The following is a 16,791-nucleotide window of genomic DNA, read 5'->3' on the forward strand; positions in this document are numbered from 1 at the left end:
AATTTAAATGGCCAGTGATTGTTATTTGATAATAACAACTTACAATTATTTAGTGCTGTATATCCCAAAGGGATCCCAGAGGACTTTAAAGACTCAACAATAAAATGCACAACAAAGTAAACATTAATTACAATTACACCATTACTATAAAGTATGAGGATATTAAAAATCTGGCAGTCTGTGGTTTGCTTCTGCTCTCATTTGAATTCATTAGCCAAGCTCACCCAGAGTGCAAATGGATTATTAGTGGTTCTGCCACATTCGATTTAAGAAATGTTCTGTACAAGTATTTCAGTTAGAGGACGGAAGGGCAGAAAAGGGTGTAAATACTCTTCAGAGGTTGCCTACAAATGAGCTCCACTCATATGAATTGTTTGAGTGGGATGTTTTTTCTGAACTCTGTCAAGACCCTTGAACTCATCCCTCTTGTGTTCAGGTGATCATTTTATTACTTTAGTCTTTGCTAGACTGGTTCCTTGTCAGTGGGAAGGAGGGTAAACAGGCTATCTTGCAAATGTCACATGATTATAATGCCAGAATGAAAAGTCATTGTGCTCTGTACAAACTACTGTCTTGTACAGAATCTATGAAATAATTTGAACTTTGATCATCTTATTTTTATCCTTGAGTTATCAGCATTGACACCTCGCTGAGGTGAGCGAACAGTTTGAAGTCCTCTTCCACCTCTTTTGTAGATTCCAGTGACCAGCTTTGCACTTTATTTCCTTGAATGCATATTGTCAGTGCCGAAGAAAAAGATAAAAGCTGGGCTGGTAAGGGCTGGTAATGTTATGCTTCAGCATCTCAGATGTCCTAATAGTTCCTAAATCTGCAATGGGAGCTGGAGATCCACTTCAATGGCCACTTCATGCAAAAGGTGCATGAAAGTAGTCCCTGCCTTTGAGAGCTTACTGTCTAGGACCTGGAGAACATTCAGAATCAGAATCACAGAACTGTTTGGGGGGAAAACAATGAATGAAGTAATGAAGTAATGGGACTGCTTTCAGAGAAAAGTGTTGCTGACCACAGAAATACAGCCAGGAAGCATGATGCTGTCTCTTTGGGTGGTTAATAAAGATGGTTTGCTTTCTATTGTTTCTTTTCTGATGTGTAGTAAAGTCTAGCCTAACCCTGGAAGACTCCTAGAACCCTGTGAAATCCTCATGAATTATGAAGTTTTTCAGCCTTCAAGACAAGTTGTTTGCACCAGAAGATAAAGATAGACCACTTGTAAAACAAGTATTGGGATGTCAGAGAGAATATGTAAGTTACTTTTTTAAAACTGGTTCGCAAGATTTCTTGTCCATCAGGATGGTTTTTAGTTTCTGAAAATATTAATCTTCCTTGGCTTTTGGCCACAGCATATGAAAACACTTCATTTCTTCTTAAAATCCTTCTTCTTTCTTCATCTCAGAACCCTCCTTCAGTTTCTGTTTTTCTTTTAACACTCTTAATCATTGTGTGAAAGTTGTTCACTGATAGACTCTTGTTTTTCAGATTTGTAATGAAGCATGAGGGATTTTTACATTTCTGTGGTGAAAGTTTTGCATGGGTCTTACTGTAAACCTTTCATGATTTTAATTTGCTTATTTTTGGGAGATGGAAGAAAGGGAAATGGTGGCTTGCAGATGAGTTTTCTGCTCAATTTCCTCTATGCAGCGGGTGATAACCCTCCAGTACAGATGCTGCTATGATCAAGAAACTGAGCCTGATTTATGGTCATATGTAGATCCACTGGTGGCCTTTTGGCTTATTTGTTATCTGCAAGAAACTGATTATAATATGGTTAGGAGTCTCATCTCTGAGTGAATTAGAATAAACACACTTAAGGATATATCCAGGTAGAACCTACAGAACCTCCCACTCTCTTCTGCACAGATTTGCAGATCCCAGCTCTCAAAGTGAACATGGTGTTTTGAATCATATCGTTCTGATATCCTGGTGCTGGGAATCCAAGAACACTAACCATATTGTAAAATTGCTTTTCCATACATCCAATCTAAATCTTCAATTTTTTAGACTGAAACCATTTCCCCTTGTTCTATAACAGCAGATTCTGCTGAAAAGTCTTTCTTATGACCTCTAAACTGAAAAGCCACTGTCAGGTCTCCCTGGAGCCTTTTTTTTCCAGGCTGAGCAGTACCAGCTCTCTCAGCCTGTTCTCATAGTAAAGGAGTTCTGTCCCTCCTCTGGATGTGCTCCACCAGGTCTATGTCTCTCCTGTACAGAGAACTCCATATCTGGGTGCAGTGTACCAGGTAAGGTCTCACCTCACAGCACCAGTTGGTGTCATCCACAAACTTGGAGTGCTGAGGATGCACTTGATCCCACTGTTGGCATCATCGATGAAGATACTAAAGAGCATCTGTCCCACTACTGATCTCTAAGGGACGCTGATCTCCATCCAGACATTGAGACATTGACCACCACACTCTAGGTACAATTGTGCAGCCAGTTCCTCATCCATTGAGCAGTTCCACCCATCAAATCCATATCTTTCCAATTCAGAGAGAAGTAAGTTGTAGGGGACTGTGTCAAAGGGCTTACTGAAATTCAGATAGATGTCATCAGTGACTCTTGCCTTATCCACTGGTGCAGTTATACCACCATTGAAGGCCACTAGATTGGTCAGGAAGGATTTGCCCTCGGTGAAGCCATCGTATGGCTTGTTGCCTCGTATCATCTCCCTCTCTTTCATGTGCATTAGCATAGCTTCCAGGAAGATCTGTTTCATGATCTTCCCTGACACGGAGGTAAGGCAGACAGGTCAGTAGTTCCCTGGGTTGTCCTTTCTACCCTTCTTAAAAATGAGTGTGAGACTGCCTTTTTCCCAGTCACCAGGAACTTAATCTGACTGCCATGACTTTTCAGATACTATTGAGAATGGCTGGATGACTGCACCAGCCAACTCCCTCTGGACTTGAAATGGTGTGATTCCTAATTTGAATATAGAGACTGAAGTTATGATTATCAAAGTCAGCGTTGGGGAGCAGGAACAGAACTTCTTCTTTCACTTTTATAAACATAAATCTCTACAATTTGAGATTGAATAGATTTCTGTAGGTTACTAGAGTAGTGCTACCTTCACTGTGCCTGGAGATCATCTACTAAAAAGTGAGAAAATGCCTGTAGAAGTAGGTAACAAAGATGTTACAAAATGTGACTAGCTTTGCTGCAGGAATCATTAGAAGTGCTGGGATTTTGTGGCATAAATGTGGAAATTAAAGGGAAACTGGATGGAATTGGTTTTTATTTACAATAAAAGCTGATAATATTCAAGTCAGTTGAAATCATGGTGGTTATGACATATACACAATGTGATAATTGCAGTGATTCTAGAAATAAATAAAGAAAATGTAAGAAAGGTGAGCTCAGGTCAGAGCTTTAATTTTTATCAAAATTTATGTTTTTAAAACATGGGCAACGTGCACTATATTTAAGTAAAGACAATGCATTAGTGAAAGGAGGTGTCTGAAAGAAAGTAGTCTTCATTTATGAGAGCATGAAACCTGAAAGGAAACTGCTACTTTCACACCATCATTTGCAAAACTCATGTTGAGAAAGTGTCAGTTGTTGGTCCAGGAAAAGTACTGCATGACTTCTAGTATAAATGGCTCAGGGCATAATTTTGTACCATTTGGTATTAGTTTGTCAGATTTAAAGAAAGAGAAATACAAGTGAACAGGAAAGTTCTGGGATTTCGTTATGGAAACTTTTTTTTTTTTTTTTTTTTTTTTCAAAATCCTTTTATAAAATACCTTAAAAAGGTTGAAGTTGTGGATTAGAACTCATATTGAGTGTGGGATATAATTGGGAATTATTATTACTGCATGTTCTATACAGCATCTTCTTTGCATGTTTATAGTGTGTAGAAAATAGCTGATTAGTAGTCTTGACTTAGAGCACTCTGTTTCTTCTCCATATTGGATAAATCTCCTACTGATAGATCAATCATTTAATCAATCTACTAATGTGGCCTTCAGCACTATAGTATCTGAGTGCCTCCCAGTGTTGGAACACTCAATAATGCTTAGTTTTTCTCCAGTTACTCTGCACTCTTTAATTTGATTTTGTTCCTAGTTACATGGATGTAAATCTAAAACTACTCCATTGATTTTGATGGAAGAAGCAAGGGTTCGTGATCTCAAAGGAACAGAATCTAACCCGCTGCTTGAAATTCTCCAGCTATACTTCAGTTGCTTTAATAATATTTCTTAGATTTATTAATCTAGTCTCTCATTTGTTCTCTCTATTCCTGCTGTATTCTTCTCCTGCTTTAGATATAATGCAAAGTTGTCCGAATTTACTGTCACTTTTTCTATCGAGTTCAGTGGACAATGGTTCAGTTTCCCACTTGCTCCTCTCCTTTTTTCCCCTCGTAGACCCTAAGGGTTCCTGTGTGAGTTTTCATTCATCTCAGTAGCAACTTAGAATTGCATGCATCCCTGAAGTTCTGTAACTAAGCACCTCACTGTACTGTTGTCCTAATCCCCATCTTTTCACCACTGACCTTCAGCTTTTTTTTCCATTTGGGTAGATTCCTCTCTCTTCCACATACTGCGAATCTTGATCTCAAAGCAGACTTACTTTTTTGAGTATTTTACTGAGGATAAAACAATATAGTGAATATAAGAAAGATTTGATATTTTTTTCTTTTCTTTTCTCTCCCCTTCAGTGTTGCAAGTAGAAGAAAATAAAAAGAAGAGGAGCTGAGATTTTAAACTGGGAGACTTGGCAGGTAAGAGCTGTGTTTTGCCTTTTCTGGGCAGGGTGTCTCTGGAAGTGCTGTTGAGAGCTGGCAGCAGGTTGGCTCGGCTCCGAGAGATGAGACTGGCCAGGACCTGCAAAAGTTTGGACTGAGTTTCCTGTTCCTTGGCAGGCTTCTTTGTGTTACTGTGGGCAAGCTCTTTGTTTCGCTGGATCCTCACCTGCAATGGAGCAGAACCACTTTCTTGTTTCAGGAGGGTGGGTTGGGGAGCTATGAGTAATTGAGAGAAAGGAGAAAAGTTTAACGAGAGACTACAGTAGATAATGGTGCATGAGAGGTACTTGGACAGAGTTGCCTGGGTCAAGGGTGACAACTGCATGGTGTGGCATACAGGGTTGTGGTTTGAAGCCTTTTAAGAAATGTTTTAGTAAGTTCCTTCTGTGATATCTGTAACTTTATTGCATTTGCTTACTGGAAGATTCATTTGGTTACTTCAGTCTCGTTTCCTGTTCTACATGGTTTTTAAATAGAGTGGAGGTGAAATACGTTATAATCAAGATGCAACGTTTTTCATATAAAAAATTGTATTGAAAGCACGATAACAACTTTGGAAAGCCAAGGTCTTGGTGAACCTCAGTTCTGTCAGTGCTCACTCCAGTCGGGCTGCCAGATCTCCAGCCTTCCTCCAAAGCTTCAAGTGCTGGAGCTCTTACAGAGAACCAGCTCGAAGAATTTTAAGCATCATATCCTCTAACCTTGTTCTTGGAAAAAAGTTGTACCATTTCCAAAACATTCAGCCTGAGGTAGTCATGCTTCATAGATAAATCAGACAAAATGGTAAAATATTGGCTGAGAACGAACAACTGCAGGTAGTTGTTTAATCACTTGTGTCGAGTGATCTTAATAACAGGTAGCTACTGCTCCAGTCAGTTACATAAATTGTCCTGCACTCTTTCTGGGTTCTTACTGAGGCAAAGCTATTGATACGTAAGATCTGCCTGAGTGAAATTTGAGGTTTTGGCCTTATCACTGTCTTAAAAGATAGAGCTTAAATAAGCAGTGAGTGACGTATTTGTGCTTTTAGGCATATCCCACAGTAGCAAGAATTTTTGGTTTGCCTCCCCCCAACAAACCCGTGAGAATATATTTTAATTTTAATATGAGACATCTAACACCAAAACGACTGTTGCCCTGTTTGAAATTCCCTGCAGGGTCCACCTATCCTGCTTTCTCTGATGCGGGGATAACAAGAGCTGTGGGCAGGAAGTGCCTCTGCTTCTATTGTGCACAGCACTATGTGTTGCAGCACTATGCTGCTTTTTGGAGGAGGCTTCCAGGAACACGTAATGTGAGAAATACCTCATTCCTGGGAGTGGAAGCCCCTAAGCACAGAGAGCAAGCTTGGCATAAATTCAGAGGGCAAAAATATTCAGATAAATACATCCTGTATATCATATATTAATATATACATTGTGCAGCTATCATGCATAATAATATCTCAATAAATCATTTGCTTATTTGAAATAATTTGGTCCCTAATGTGAGAAAACTACGGCATTATAAAGACAGATTTTTAGTTGCAAAAGTTTTGGTCTGAGAATGAAGTATTTGTGTTTTCATTGTGGATGTCTTTAATAAGCTCTAACAAGCTGTACATGAAGATGATTAGGCCTGTATTGTTTGGTTTAGAATAATTTATTTTCAGGGTTTGGATGTTTGTTTGTTATGTTTTGTAGTTTGTTTGTTGTTTTTTTTTTTTAATTTGTGAGTGGCTTCTTGGTTTCTTGACATTTTCAAAACCATATAATGGCATCTGGTTTTTGCTGTGAAGTTACATCATTTCAGAACAAACCAGTGTACTGCATCAGGCTGGCTCCCTGTGTATGCTGGGTCATATGTTTAGCATTAAGGATCAGTTTCTGTGCTTTCTTCATTACAGTTTAGATGTCTGTAAGGAACTGGTAGTTAAAGTATGGCAGACTTCAGATAATTCTTCAGCCTCAGCCTCTGTTTCCACTGCCTTTGATCAGGGTATATTCAACTCAAATATTTATAAATTACCTTTTCACGTGCTCCTTTTGATTTTTGTAGATATGCTTATCCATGCAACTGGAGAAGTAGATTTCTTATTATAGTTCCTGAGGATGTAACTGTTGTTATTGTAAACGCTAATCATTTTTTGACTGTATAGTGTGAGGAAATACGAATACACGGATCTTAAAACAAAGAAAGTGCAATTCAAGTGATAACGAGCGGCGTGGAAAGGGTGAAGAAGACAGCTGTCAAATACATCATGTTCAGGTACATAGAAAGGTACATATATATATCCATGTTTATTCCTGCAGTTTAATTCAACATCCTTTCTTTGTCATATTAAAAATATGACTGTAGAAAAAATAATCTCAAAAAAATTTGAACCATGTGGCTGAACCTGTCTTACTGATGAGAGTGAAAAGCAGCCAGAAATTGAGAGGGGGTGAAGGGGGTAATATTTTTTCTGGATAAATTGTCTTAAAGTCATTAAAAACAAATTATTCAACCTTTTTACCAAAGAAAGTATATTTTTTTATGACTTCCTCCCCCCCCCCCCTTTTTTTTTTTTGCTTGTTTTTTGAGAAAAAGGGAATAGAAGAGCTCCAGAAACTCTCTCCATGCAGATCTGGTAAGTTACATTAAAGCTGCAGTCTGTCATTGGAACAGTCATTATTGGCTGGAGACTGTAACTTCATGCGGCAACGAAAAGGAGTTAGTCTGAGATTGCTTGCTTGCCTCAGAGTTTGTTTCTGGTTTGGTAAATAATGTAGGTGTGCTCGGGGAAATTCTCATCTTGATCCCACATTATTTTGTAGCTATGGTTTTGGTTAACCTGAAAATCCGAGTCTGTGTGGCAATGGTGGGAAGTGAATTGGGAGGAATTGCTGTTACTGTATTACTTCCCCTCCAAAAATGTCTCAGAATGAAACCAACTGCTAAGTTGGTAATCTGCAAACTCACAGTATTTGCATGCATTTCTAAGCGTGGGTATGAGAGGGAGGAAGCTCCTGTTCTTGTGCACCATTTGTTTTCTATATCATCCGAAACTTTGAGATCTGAATCTTTTATTTACGTGGAGAGCTTTAGTTTTTGGTTTGCACTGGTTTTTATTAAAGCTCATGAATGAGACTTGCTGGTGAGAGTATATCTCTGTGACCCACTGGGTCTAGAAAGTATCATATTTATGTGAGAGAAGCCCAAATTGTATTGTGATATTTTGTTGGTGTGTCTGTGTGTAGGATGGTTACTGTTAAATCATTGTGGATTTCAACTGCAAGAGCCTCTGTGTTGCCTAAAGAGGAATGAGGATGCTTTTGTAGCACCGAAGGGATCCAAGAGAATGTTTTTTCTTATATCTTCATTTTGCACCAGGAAGCCAACCAGGTGGCTGGAAATTAGTGGATGGCTTTTCCAAATTAACAAGTTGAAATCATGTATGTCCTCCATTGATACAGCTGTGAGAATGGGACCAAAGAGAAAATTGCACAAGAAGTTGAGGGCACTAGAAATGGTGCATGAAACGTTCCTTGCATATGTCCTGTTCTGCAAAGCAGAAGCTATTGTTTTCTTCTAGAAAAAGGTTTCCCATGGAACTAAGATCAGATTTTTAAAGCAATCTTTATCAGTTTGGGAGATCACATTAGGCAGGGCTGCTGGTGAGCTCTTGTCTGAAAACTATGAGTAATGAAAATCGCGTGTCTCTAAGAAACATCGGGCTTGGTGCTGATCAAATGTGGCATCAGTCTAAAAGCAGTGCTGCTAGATCAGGTTAGATGAGATGGGGAATGAGATGGTGGCACTGATCTTGAGGAAATGTCATAGAACTGGAGATGCCTTGGAACAACCTGCTTGGGATCTGAAAGTGTAATCCAGCGGTTTATACCACTGTTTTTGATTTCTTCCTATCAGTGATCTGGTTTTATATGTCTACAGCTGGATTCCCTATTAGATAACCTTTTTAGTTTAGGTGAGAGTGTTGCTCTCCATTTACTTTCCTAATAGCAAATTTACTTGCTTTATAGAAACACTTTTAAAAAGGAAATAAATAAACCCAGTGACTAAGAAAAGAAATGCAATGATTATAAAAGCATTCCTAAGTTGCAACTGAAGATAAGTTATTCCTCCATTTGCCTTCCTCCTATGAGCAAGTGGTGTGCTTTTTTTAAACCTCTGTGTCCAAGACATGGGTATGCTTTGTGGTAAGAGCGTAATTTTATTTCTGCAAACCAGATAAGGAGAATAAGTGAATTTAAAAGCTCACTTATTTCATTGGCACCTGTATCTGTTTACCCTGGTGGGACAGGGTTTCTGAGAAGGTTTGCCCTTCTTGGGCTTTGAGGCCTATGTGTGGGTGTCAATGTGGTTTTTGTTTGTTTGTTTGTTTGTTTGTTTTTAAAGCAGAAATGCTTTTATTTATGAAAATCTAAGAGTCAAGAACTTTATCTGTCTCTCTTGCTTTCCATGTATATTTAATAATGTTGGTCTCTGCTGTCAGTCCAATTTACCTGGAAGCAATGTACGTCCAGACTGCTTTTCAGAAGTGGTGAGTAGGTCTCCTTTTGAGGCTGACATGGATGTGTGGGCACCTCAGAACCTGTGAAAATCGACTAGTGAAAATTCTTCACGGTTTTCCTTAAGCATCATACTAAAAAGTTAGTTAAAATTCCAAGAAGTGTCAGCTTTATGGAGATGCTGTTTTTCTCTGAAATACCGGATCAATGCAGTGTATTAATTCTGCTTTCTGTTCTAGCCTATACTGTGATCATTTGTAAAACTCCAGAAGGAGGGTGTAAACAAGTCTCCCTTTCTGCTTCCAGCAAGTTATCTGTTTGATGAAGGAAGGAGGCTGCCTTATTTGCCAAATTCAGTTCTGAACTTGCAAGTAGCATTTGATTTTAATGTGAAAAATCATGGATATGTGTATCTAGAGTTTTAATCAAATAAAGAAAAATATGTTAAACGTAGATTAATTGAACCAAGTGAGAAAACCTAGAATGATTTCATCATGCAAGTTAATTTGCTTAATATGTGTGTGCAATAGGCAAACAGTTTTTATGCAGAAGGTTTCATGGCTGCAAAGAGGAGGCACCAGCAATGCCTGATGCTCCTTCCCTGCAGAGCAGGAGGGACCTGCTTTGGGGATTTTGGCTGCAGTGACAGCTGTGGGTGTTTGATTATTGAGGTCCTTCCAGACAGAGAAGGTCAGTTCTTAGGACTTAAGCTTTGTGGAGCCTAGTGCACCCTGATGTGGCTTCTTCTGTGGGAAACAAGATCTATCAGAAGGTCATCTGGGTGATTTGAGTGGGTTTTCTGCTCATAAAATCACCACAGAGTGGCTTGCTGCTGTTGTGCTGTTCTCTGATACGGGACAGGGAATATCGAGTGCTGATATGGGCCCTTTTATTTGAGGCTGAGCACAAGAGAATGGGAGAGAAATGCTGGTCAAAAGCTTACCAAATGACTTCCATTCCAAAGGCTTGATATGTAGTGAAACGGCTGTAGGAGGGATGTCAGGATTGTTGGGTTTGTTGTTGCTGTTGTTGTAAGCATAATTAGAAACCTTCCAGTTCAAGCCTGACCCATCACTTTACTGCTGCCACCAGTATCATTAGCAAGCAAAGTGTTGCTAACAAAGTCAAACATACAGAAGAGTTCTGGCTCTTTAAGTGTCTGGGCCAACTCCCAGTTTAAGGAACAGGAGTCAAACAGCCATCACTTCTCCTGTGCTAACACACACCCCGCCATTAGCAGTCTGAAGGCAATTTTAATAAAATACATAGCCCTGCTGAGCTGGTTTTGGAAGATAAATAAGCAATACAGAAAAGAAGCTTTTGTTTAAAAGTAATTATTTAAACTATGCATTACAGGTAATTTTCCTTTAACAGTATAGCAAATGCTATCAGAATTTCAATAATAGCTTTGTGTTACTTATCTAGATAACATGATATTGTCATTTCTAGGAGCTTAAAATGCTGTTTTATTTTCATTTGTGTCAAATATAAGGGTAACTGGGACCTGAGTATATATATATAAATATGTGTTTTCTGTAATTTTCTGTGAGCACTATTTTATTTTCCAACATTTTATGGCAATATAACCATCTAATGATAGTTTCATAAACTGTGGGCTTGATTTATTGGCCCAGCTTAAAACAGTAGGGTGAGGAGCATCTTATTTTCTGTTTTGTGTAAGCATGCCACAATTCACAGTTGACAGAAGCACGATTCTTTGAAGAGCTCTGTCAATAACAACTGCTGCAGCATGGGAACTTCATAGTGTAGAAGCAGACTTAGCCAAACACTGTGTGCTTCAGCCCATATGTAGCTCAGAAAAAGCAGAGGTGTTATTTTTACCTGTGAAATTTTTTGTTTTCAAAAATTACATGAAAAACTTGTATTTTCTTTCTCCCAGTATTATTCTGTAGTGCCAACCTTTCAAATACAAGATATGTAGTTTACCAAAAGGAAGATGAAGTGACCAAAGGAAGAAAGCAGTTTCTAAGTTTTCTTGAAAAAGCAGCCTCTGAATCTGATCTTCAACTGGAAGGATTGGCATCTGATTTCAACAAAAATATTTTTATTTCTTCTAACTCTTATTAAGGGCATTTGTATGTTTTCTCTTTCAGTTCTGAATGAAGTTAGGGTTGTTGCTCAGATTGTGCTGCTGGGGGGCTGTTACTCATACCACTGGGCTGCAACCTGGCTTCCAGCTCAGAGACCTGTGGTGTTTTTGCTGCAGGGAGTTATATCAGGAAAGGTACCTGAGTGCATTAAGTACAGTTTCAGCCCAAATTCAGACCTAAATTGTACCTAAACCCCAACTGAGAGTTGTCCTACAAGATTGTCTATGGCCTTTAGAAATGCCTGTCCAGTAGCAAGCAGAGTCCCAGAGATTAGGTAGATTTTTAGATTATTTACATGCGGCTATAGTCTGTCTGGGCCAGAGTTTCCAGTTACCTAAAATAGAGAAAATAGCATTTCACTATTTCACTACCTCACAGAAGATTTGTGAGGATGAATGTGTTCAAAATTGTGTTAGTAGCATGATGGCTGCTCTATAAGTAATGCCTCCTATTTTATTATGTTGCCCCCTGATGTCAAAGGCGAATGCTGGTGATATGGCAGTATAGGATGCACCTTTCCACCAACATTCCATTACATCTCATTGCCATGTGACAGATGGCAGCAGCGGGGAAATTTGACAAAATGATATCCGACTTGTAAGCGTGTATGAAGCAAAGGTGTGGCAAAATGTGTGGCATTGAATTCCTCCATGTGGAAAAAATGGCACCCACTGACATTCATCAAAGTCTGATGGACCAACCAGTGGATGTGAGCACAGTGAGGCAGAGGTATGTTTAAGCAATAGTGACAGCAATGTGAAAGACAAACCACGAATGGCTATGTACAGCTGTCACACCACAAAATGGAGAATGTCTTGATCGGTAGATTGTAAATCAGCAGATTGCGACCAGGGAACTGTATACAGAGATGAATATTGGCTTTAGAATGTTGGAAAAGATGATAATGTTGCAATATCACAGAGTTTATCCAGACTTTTTTAAATAATATGTGGCTGAAGGAGACAACTTCCTGGATTGAATCATTGCTGATTATTAGACAAGATGTCTCCACTTGAAGCCGGAGTCAAAATGACAGTCCAAAATGGAGTAGAGACATGTGAAAGAAATAAATTGAAAAAGTTATTATATTATTGAAAAATGTTAAAGAAAAAATTGAAAGCACTTTTGTACTGTCACTGCACATGTGCACTGTCTTTTGGGATAGGAAAGGGGTGATCTTTCTGCATTTCCTGGAAACCAGACAAAGCACCAACTGTGACCACTACTACATTGTGACACTAATGAAGCTAAGGACTGGAACTTAAAGAGTCAGGCTGGAGAAGAATCACAGAATAACAGAAACACCAAGGTTGGAAAAGACCTACAAGATCAGCCAGTCCAACCATCCACATATCACCAACAGTTCTCACTAAACCATGTCCCTCAACAGAAAATCCAAACATTCCTTGAACACCTTCAGAGTCGGTAACTCCACCACCTCCCTGGGCAGCCCATTCCAGTGCCTGACCACTCTTTCAGAAAAGTAGATTTCCTAACATCCAGCCTAAATCTCTCCTGGTGCAGCTTGAAGCCATTCCCTCTAGTCCTATCACCAGTTACACGAGAGAAGAGGCCGACCCCCAGCTCACTACAACCTCCTTGAGGTAGTTACAGAGAGCAATAACGTCTCCCCTGAGCCTCCTCTTCTCCAGACTGAACAATCCCAGCTCCTTTAGCCGCTCCTCATAAAGCCTGTGCTCCAGGCCCCTCACCAGCTTTGTTGCCCTTCTTTGTACCCGCTCCAGGAAGAAGAAAACCTTTCTCTTGCAACAGGGTAATGCCAGACCCCATGCCAACTAGAAGACCATGGAGCGCATTGCCAATCTTGGCTGGACTGTCCTACCACACCCACTGTATAGTTCAGATTTGGCATTTTCTAACTTCCATCTGAAAGATAGTCTGTATGGACAACATTTTCCTAGCAATAACACTGTAGAAGCTGTGAAACAGTGAGTCATCTCTGCTGGTGCAGATTTGTATGAGCATGTCATCACTGGCAAAAATGCATAGCTAATGGTGGTGACTATGTTGCAAAAGTGTTTTGTAGCTGAAAATTTGTTCTATCAAATAGTGTTATCGTGCTTGTTGTATCTGTTGTAATATCAATGAAAATAAATAGGAGACATTATTTTCGGAGTTACGTATATATCTGTAGCTTACATAGGAAATAGATCAACTTAAATACTTTTATTAAAAGTAGACATGATAATTCATTGCCCTGTCACAGAAATGCTGTGATGCTTAGTGCTGGCAATATATGTGAAAGAGATTAAAATCTTTTGATTAAAAAGTGATATCTTACTAGCCACACATTGAGGGATGAAGAGGCTAAATAGGCAGAATAAGATTACTTCGAGGTTTCACTTAATTGTTTTCTTCCTTTAACTAAAGAGCACTGAATGAATGTTGTTAATGCCAAGCTGGGAGTATTTCTTTTGTGTATGTGTGTGTGTATGGAAGCTGTGACAGGTGCAGCGAGAACTTGGAGCTCTAATGGCTTAAGGGTTTGTTCATTTGAAACCTTTGGTTTAAACCTGGGAACCAGGGGCCAGTGGTAGAGGAAGAAGGAAAAGAGTGAAGAACATAACTTGAGTTCGTCTGTGTGGATTTACTTGTATTTGAATACATTTGTTTACATTGCTTTTCTTGCTGTTCACAAGTGCTTCAAAGGTAGAAAATGCAAGAAAATTGAAAGCAATCAGAGATGCTAAAGAAATGTCTTGAGAGATTCAAAGCTCTCCAAAGGCAGCAAACAGTAATAATGCTAATAAAATAAAGGCAAGCCAGTTGTGTCACACACCAGTTTCCTCACACTGAAGGATGTTTGAGTCATATTTCAAAAGCTGTTAGCAAATTTTCATTGTTGGAGCAGTTCAGGGCCACAAAGGCAGAGGTGCTATAGAAGGGGATTGGTTAAGATGATCTCAGTTATATTCATGTAATTGAGCCTGTGCCTGCCACTCAGGATGCTAGAAAAAAAAATGCAGTGAGCGCCCATACTCACCATGTTTATTTGTACAAATAGTTCCATTTAGAAAAAACAAAAATGCAGTGAGAGAGAATAGGGGAGAAAGGAGTAGTGGATTTACATTGCTGGATCAGGCCCAGTGCTTTGGCTTCCTATGGTGCATTACATTGGATATGACTGTTAAGGAGAAAGGTTAATGTTTAAGGTCCAAATCTCCAATTGGTGAATGTACCATATTCCATTTATATTTGTGCCTGCAGTATCAGATAGAGCACAGTGATTGTGGGAAACTATCTCTTTCACAATGAATTAGGTTCACAGGTAGAAAGCCATTTTCTTGACTTTCCTGCTTTTTTGTTACGTATTGCCTGATCATATGGCTACTTTTGGTAAGTTGCCAGCTCCTGTGCACGGGGAGAAGTCAATGGGAGAAGAGCATGCTCAATATTTCTTGGAGTATGGCTTCCTTACTGGCAGTTTGAGTACCTTCCACATTGTTGTTTTTCAGAACTAGTTTTGATGCTCTCATGCAGAACAACATTCTGCAAGTACTGCTATTGAATCTAACTTTGCACAGAGAGAATAGTATCAAGTATGACTTAGTACATCAGATGACCAACAATCACTTATTTTTTTTCCTTCCATGTGAAGACCGAATGCTTCAGATTTGTCCACCTTGTTCTCTTGTTTCCTAGGAATCAGCAGACCACAGTATGTCTGTTTAAAGAATGCAATTCCAGAATTGACGCCTACACTGAGTGTTGTTCTGTCTTAAATCTGTGTGCTTCTTTTTAATGATTGTTTGAAGGTATGCCGTCATTGATTTAAATCCATCACATAAAACTTTGAAAGGGTCTCAGGATGAATGGGTACTGATGAGTGTTTCATGTGTGTGCTTTCCAGACTATCTTAAAACCCAGTGCTCAGTCCAAATATAGCCATTTAAATGACATGAGTCTTTTTTTAAAGTTATTATTTATTTTTTAATTAAATATAAGTGTAATCCCTGCTACTGCTTACGAGGGGGTGGCTTCTTGCAGGGCTGCTGTGGATCCAGGTCAGTGCCAGCCCTCCTCTTACGGGGCCGCTGGGCCCCCGCAGGCGAGTGGGCAGGAGCGGAGGGGCTGCTGCCCTGGGCAGAGGGGCCTGATGCTGCCGCCTGCTCCATCTCCTCATGGGGCTCCTCCTGTTCCCTGGGGATGTGTGCAGCTGGGGTGTGACTGAGATCCAGGACAGCCTCTGGTATGCTGGGCTGCTCCTCTCTGATGAGATTTTCAGTGCTGCCATTGAGTCCAGGCCTTGATGTTTCGGTCCCTGGTGGGGAGGCTGCGGGGCCAGGGGCAGCCACCATGCTGTCCTCCTGCCCCCTGGCTGCAGGGCCCTCCTGCTGCCCTCTGGACATGTGGACGCCCTGGAGGCCCCGCTGCCCGTGGGCCTCCTCGCCCCACTGGCTCACAATGGCGTTCACAAGGCCCTGGATGAGCGTCACCGCTCTGTCCCCCAGGGCAGGCCGCAGCAGGTGGATTAGGGCCTCGCTGTCCAGCCCGATGTGACACAGGGCATTCAAGATGAGGCTCTCTGTTGCCATTGCCTCCCGCCACTGTGTCCCAAAGATGTTTTGTAACTCCTGGCGCAGCCACGGCAGCACAGGGTCAAGCATCTCTTGGTGCTGCCTGAACAGGGCTGCCCAGACCTCCATCAGGAGACCACCCACTATTGGCCTCTCCTCTTCCTCCACATCATCCTGCTCCTCTGGGAGGAGCAGAAAGGGTGGAGGAGACGGTGCATGGCTCTGGGGGCTGTACATATGAGCAGTGCCTGCCTGGAAGCAGGCAGGAACTGGTGGTGCTGGGGGACAGATGATGAAATCCAATTCATTGTCCTCGTCCCACTCAGCAACCTTAACGATTGTCATTATTCTCCTGCAGAGCGGGCAGGTCTCCTTCTGCTTGGCCCACCGCAGGATGCAGCCGAGGCAGAACTCGTGACGGCACGGTACTGCGTATGCAATGTCCTTTCGCACCTCACGGCAGATGGGACACGTCCACGCCTCCTCTGCTGCCATGGTCTTCACGCTGAGGCCTGATGGGGAGTGAAGATGAGTCGCTCTCCCTCACTAGTGCCTCAGCAGTGGAAGATGAGCACTGCAAGAGGAAGAGAGGCCACCATAGTCATTCCCTGTCCCAGGGACAGACAGAAGAAAGGTCCTGCTCCCTCAGCAGGAAACCCTCCAGACCCCACACCTGTGCTGTCCCATGCCCCACGCCCTCACGGGGTCAGACTGCACCCCTGGCCCTGGCAGCTCCCCAAAGCTCACCCCATGGCCACCCTGGGGGACGTGTCCCCACCCAGCTCACCTGTGCTGCTGCACGTGCACCTCGTGGAGGCCCCTGCTGCCTGAGCCAGGCAGGCCAGGGGAACACAAGTGATGGCTGTAGGGATGGGCACTGAGGGCAGCTG

The 16,791-nt window shown here is 41.2% G+C and overlaps 2 protein-coding genes across 9 annotated transcripts in view; one reads left to right on the plus strand and one right to left on the minus strand.

Annotated features, from left to right (window-relative positions):
• Window positions 1–16,791, plus strand: part of SOX5 (SRY-box transcription factor 5) — a 639,945-nt gene that overhangs the window by 179,782 nt on the left and 443,372 nt on the right. For 5 of the 8 annotated variants that reach the window (XM_085231458.1, XM_085231450.1, XM_085231541.1 and 2 more), the window contains exon 3: window positions 4,676–4,738. The gene's annotated coding sequence lies outside the window, so the exon portion shown is untranslated. Of the gene's footprint in view, window positions 1–1,114; window positions 1,264–4,675; window positions 4,739–16,791 lie in introns of all 8 variants that reach the window. The other 3 variants (XM_085231481.1, XM_085231499.1, XM_085231491.1) reach the window with 1 other exon arrangement.
• On the minus strand, window positions 15,341–16,472 carry LOC109367908 (E3 ubiquitin-protein ligase Topors-like). The gene has a single exon (XM_019615933.3). It carries the CDS (start codon window positions 16,394–16,396, stop codon window positions 15,341–15,343), a length of 1,056 nt encoding a protein of 351 aa, XP_019471478.1. The 5' UTR covers window positions 16,397–16,472.

Source organism: Meleagris gallopavo, chromosome 1 (genome assembly GCF_905368555.1).
Source record: "Meleagris gallopavo chromosome 1, MGAL_WU_HG_1.1, whole genome shotgun sequence".
In the NCBI taxonomy this organism is placed as follows: domain Eukaryota; kingdom Metazoa; phylum Chordata; class Aves; order Galliformes; family Phasianidae; genus Meleagris; species Meleagris gallopavo.

Coding starts and splice junctions, on each gene's coding strand:
- LOC109367908 (XM_019615933.3), bottom strand. CDS start 16,396: ATGGCAGCAGAGGAGGCGTGGACGTGTCCCATCTGCCGTGAGGTGCGA.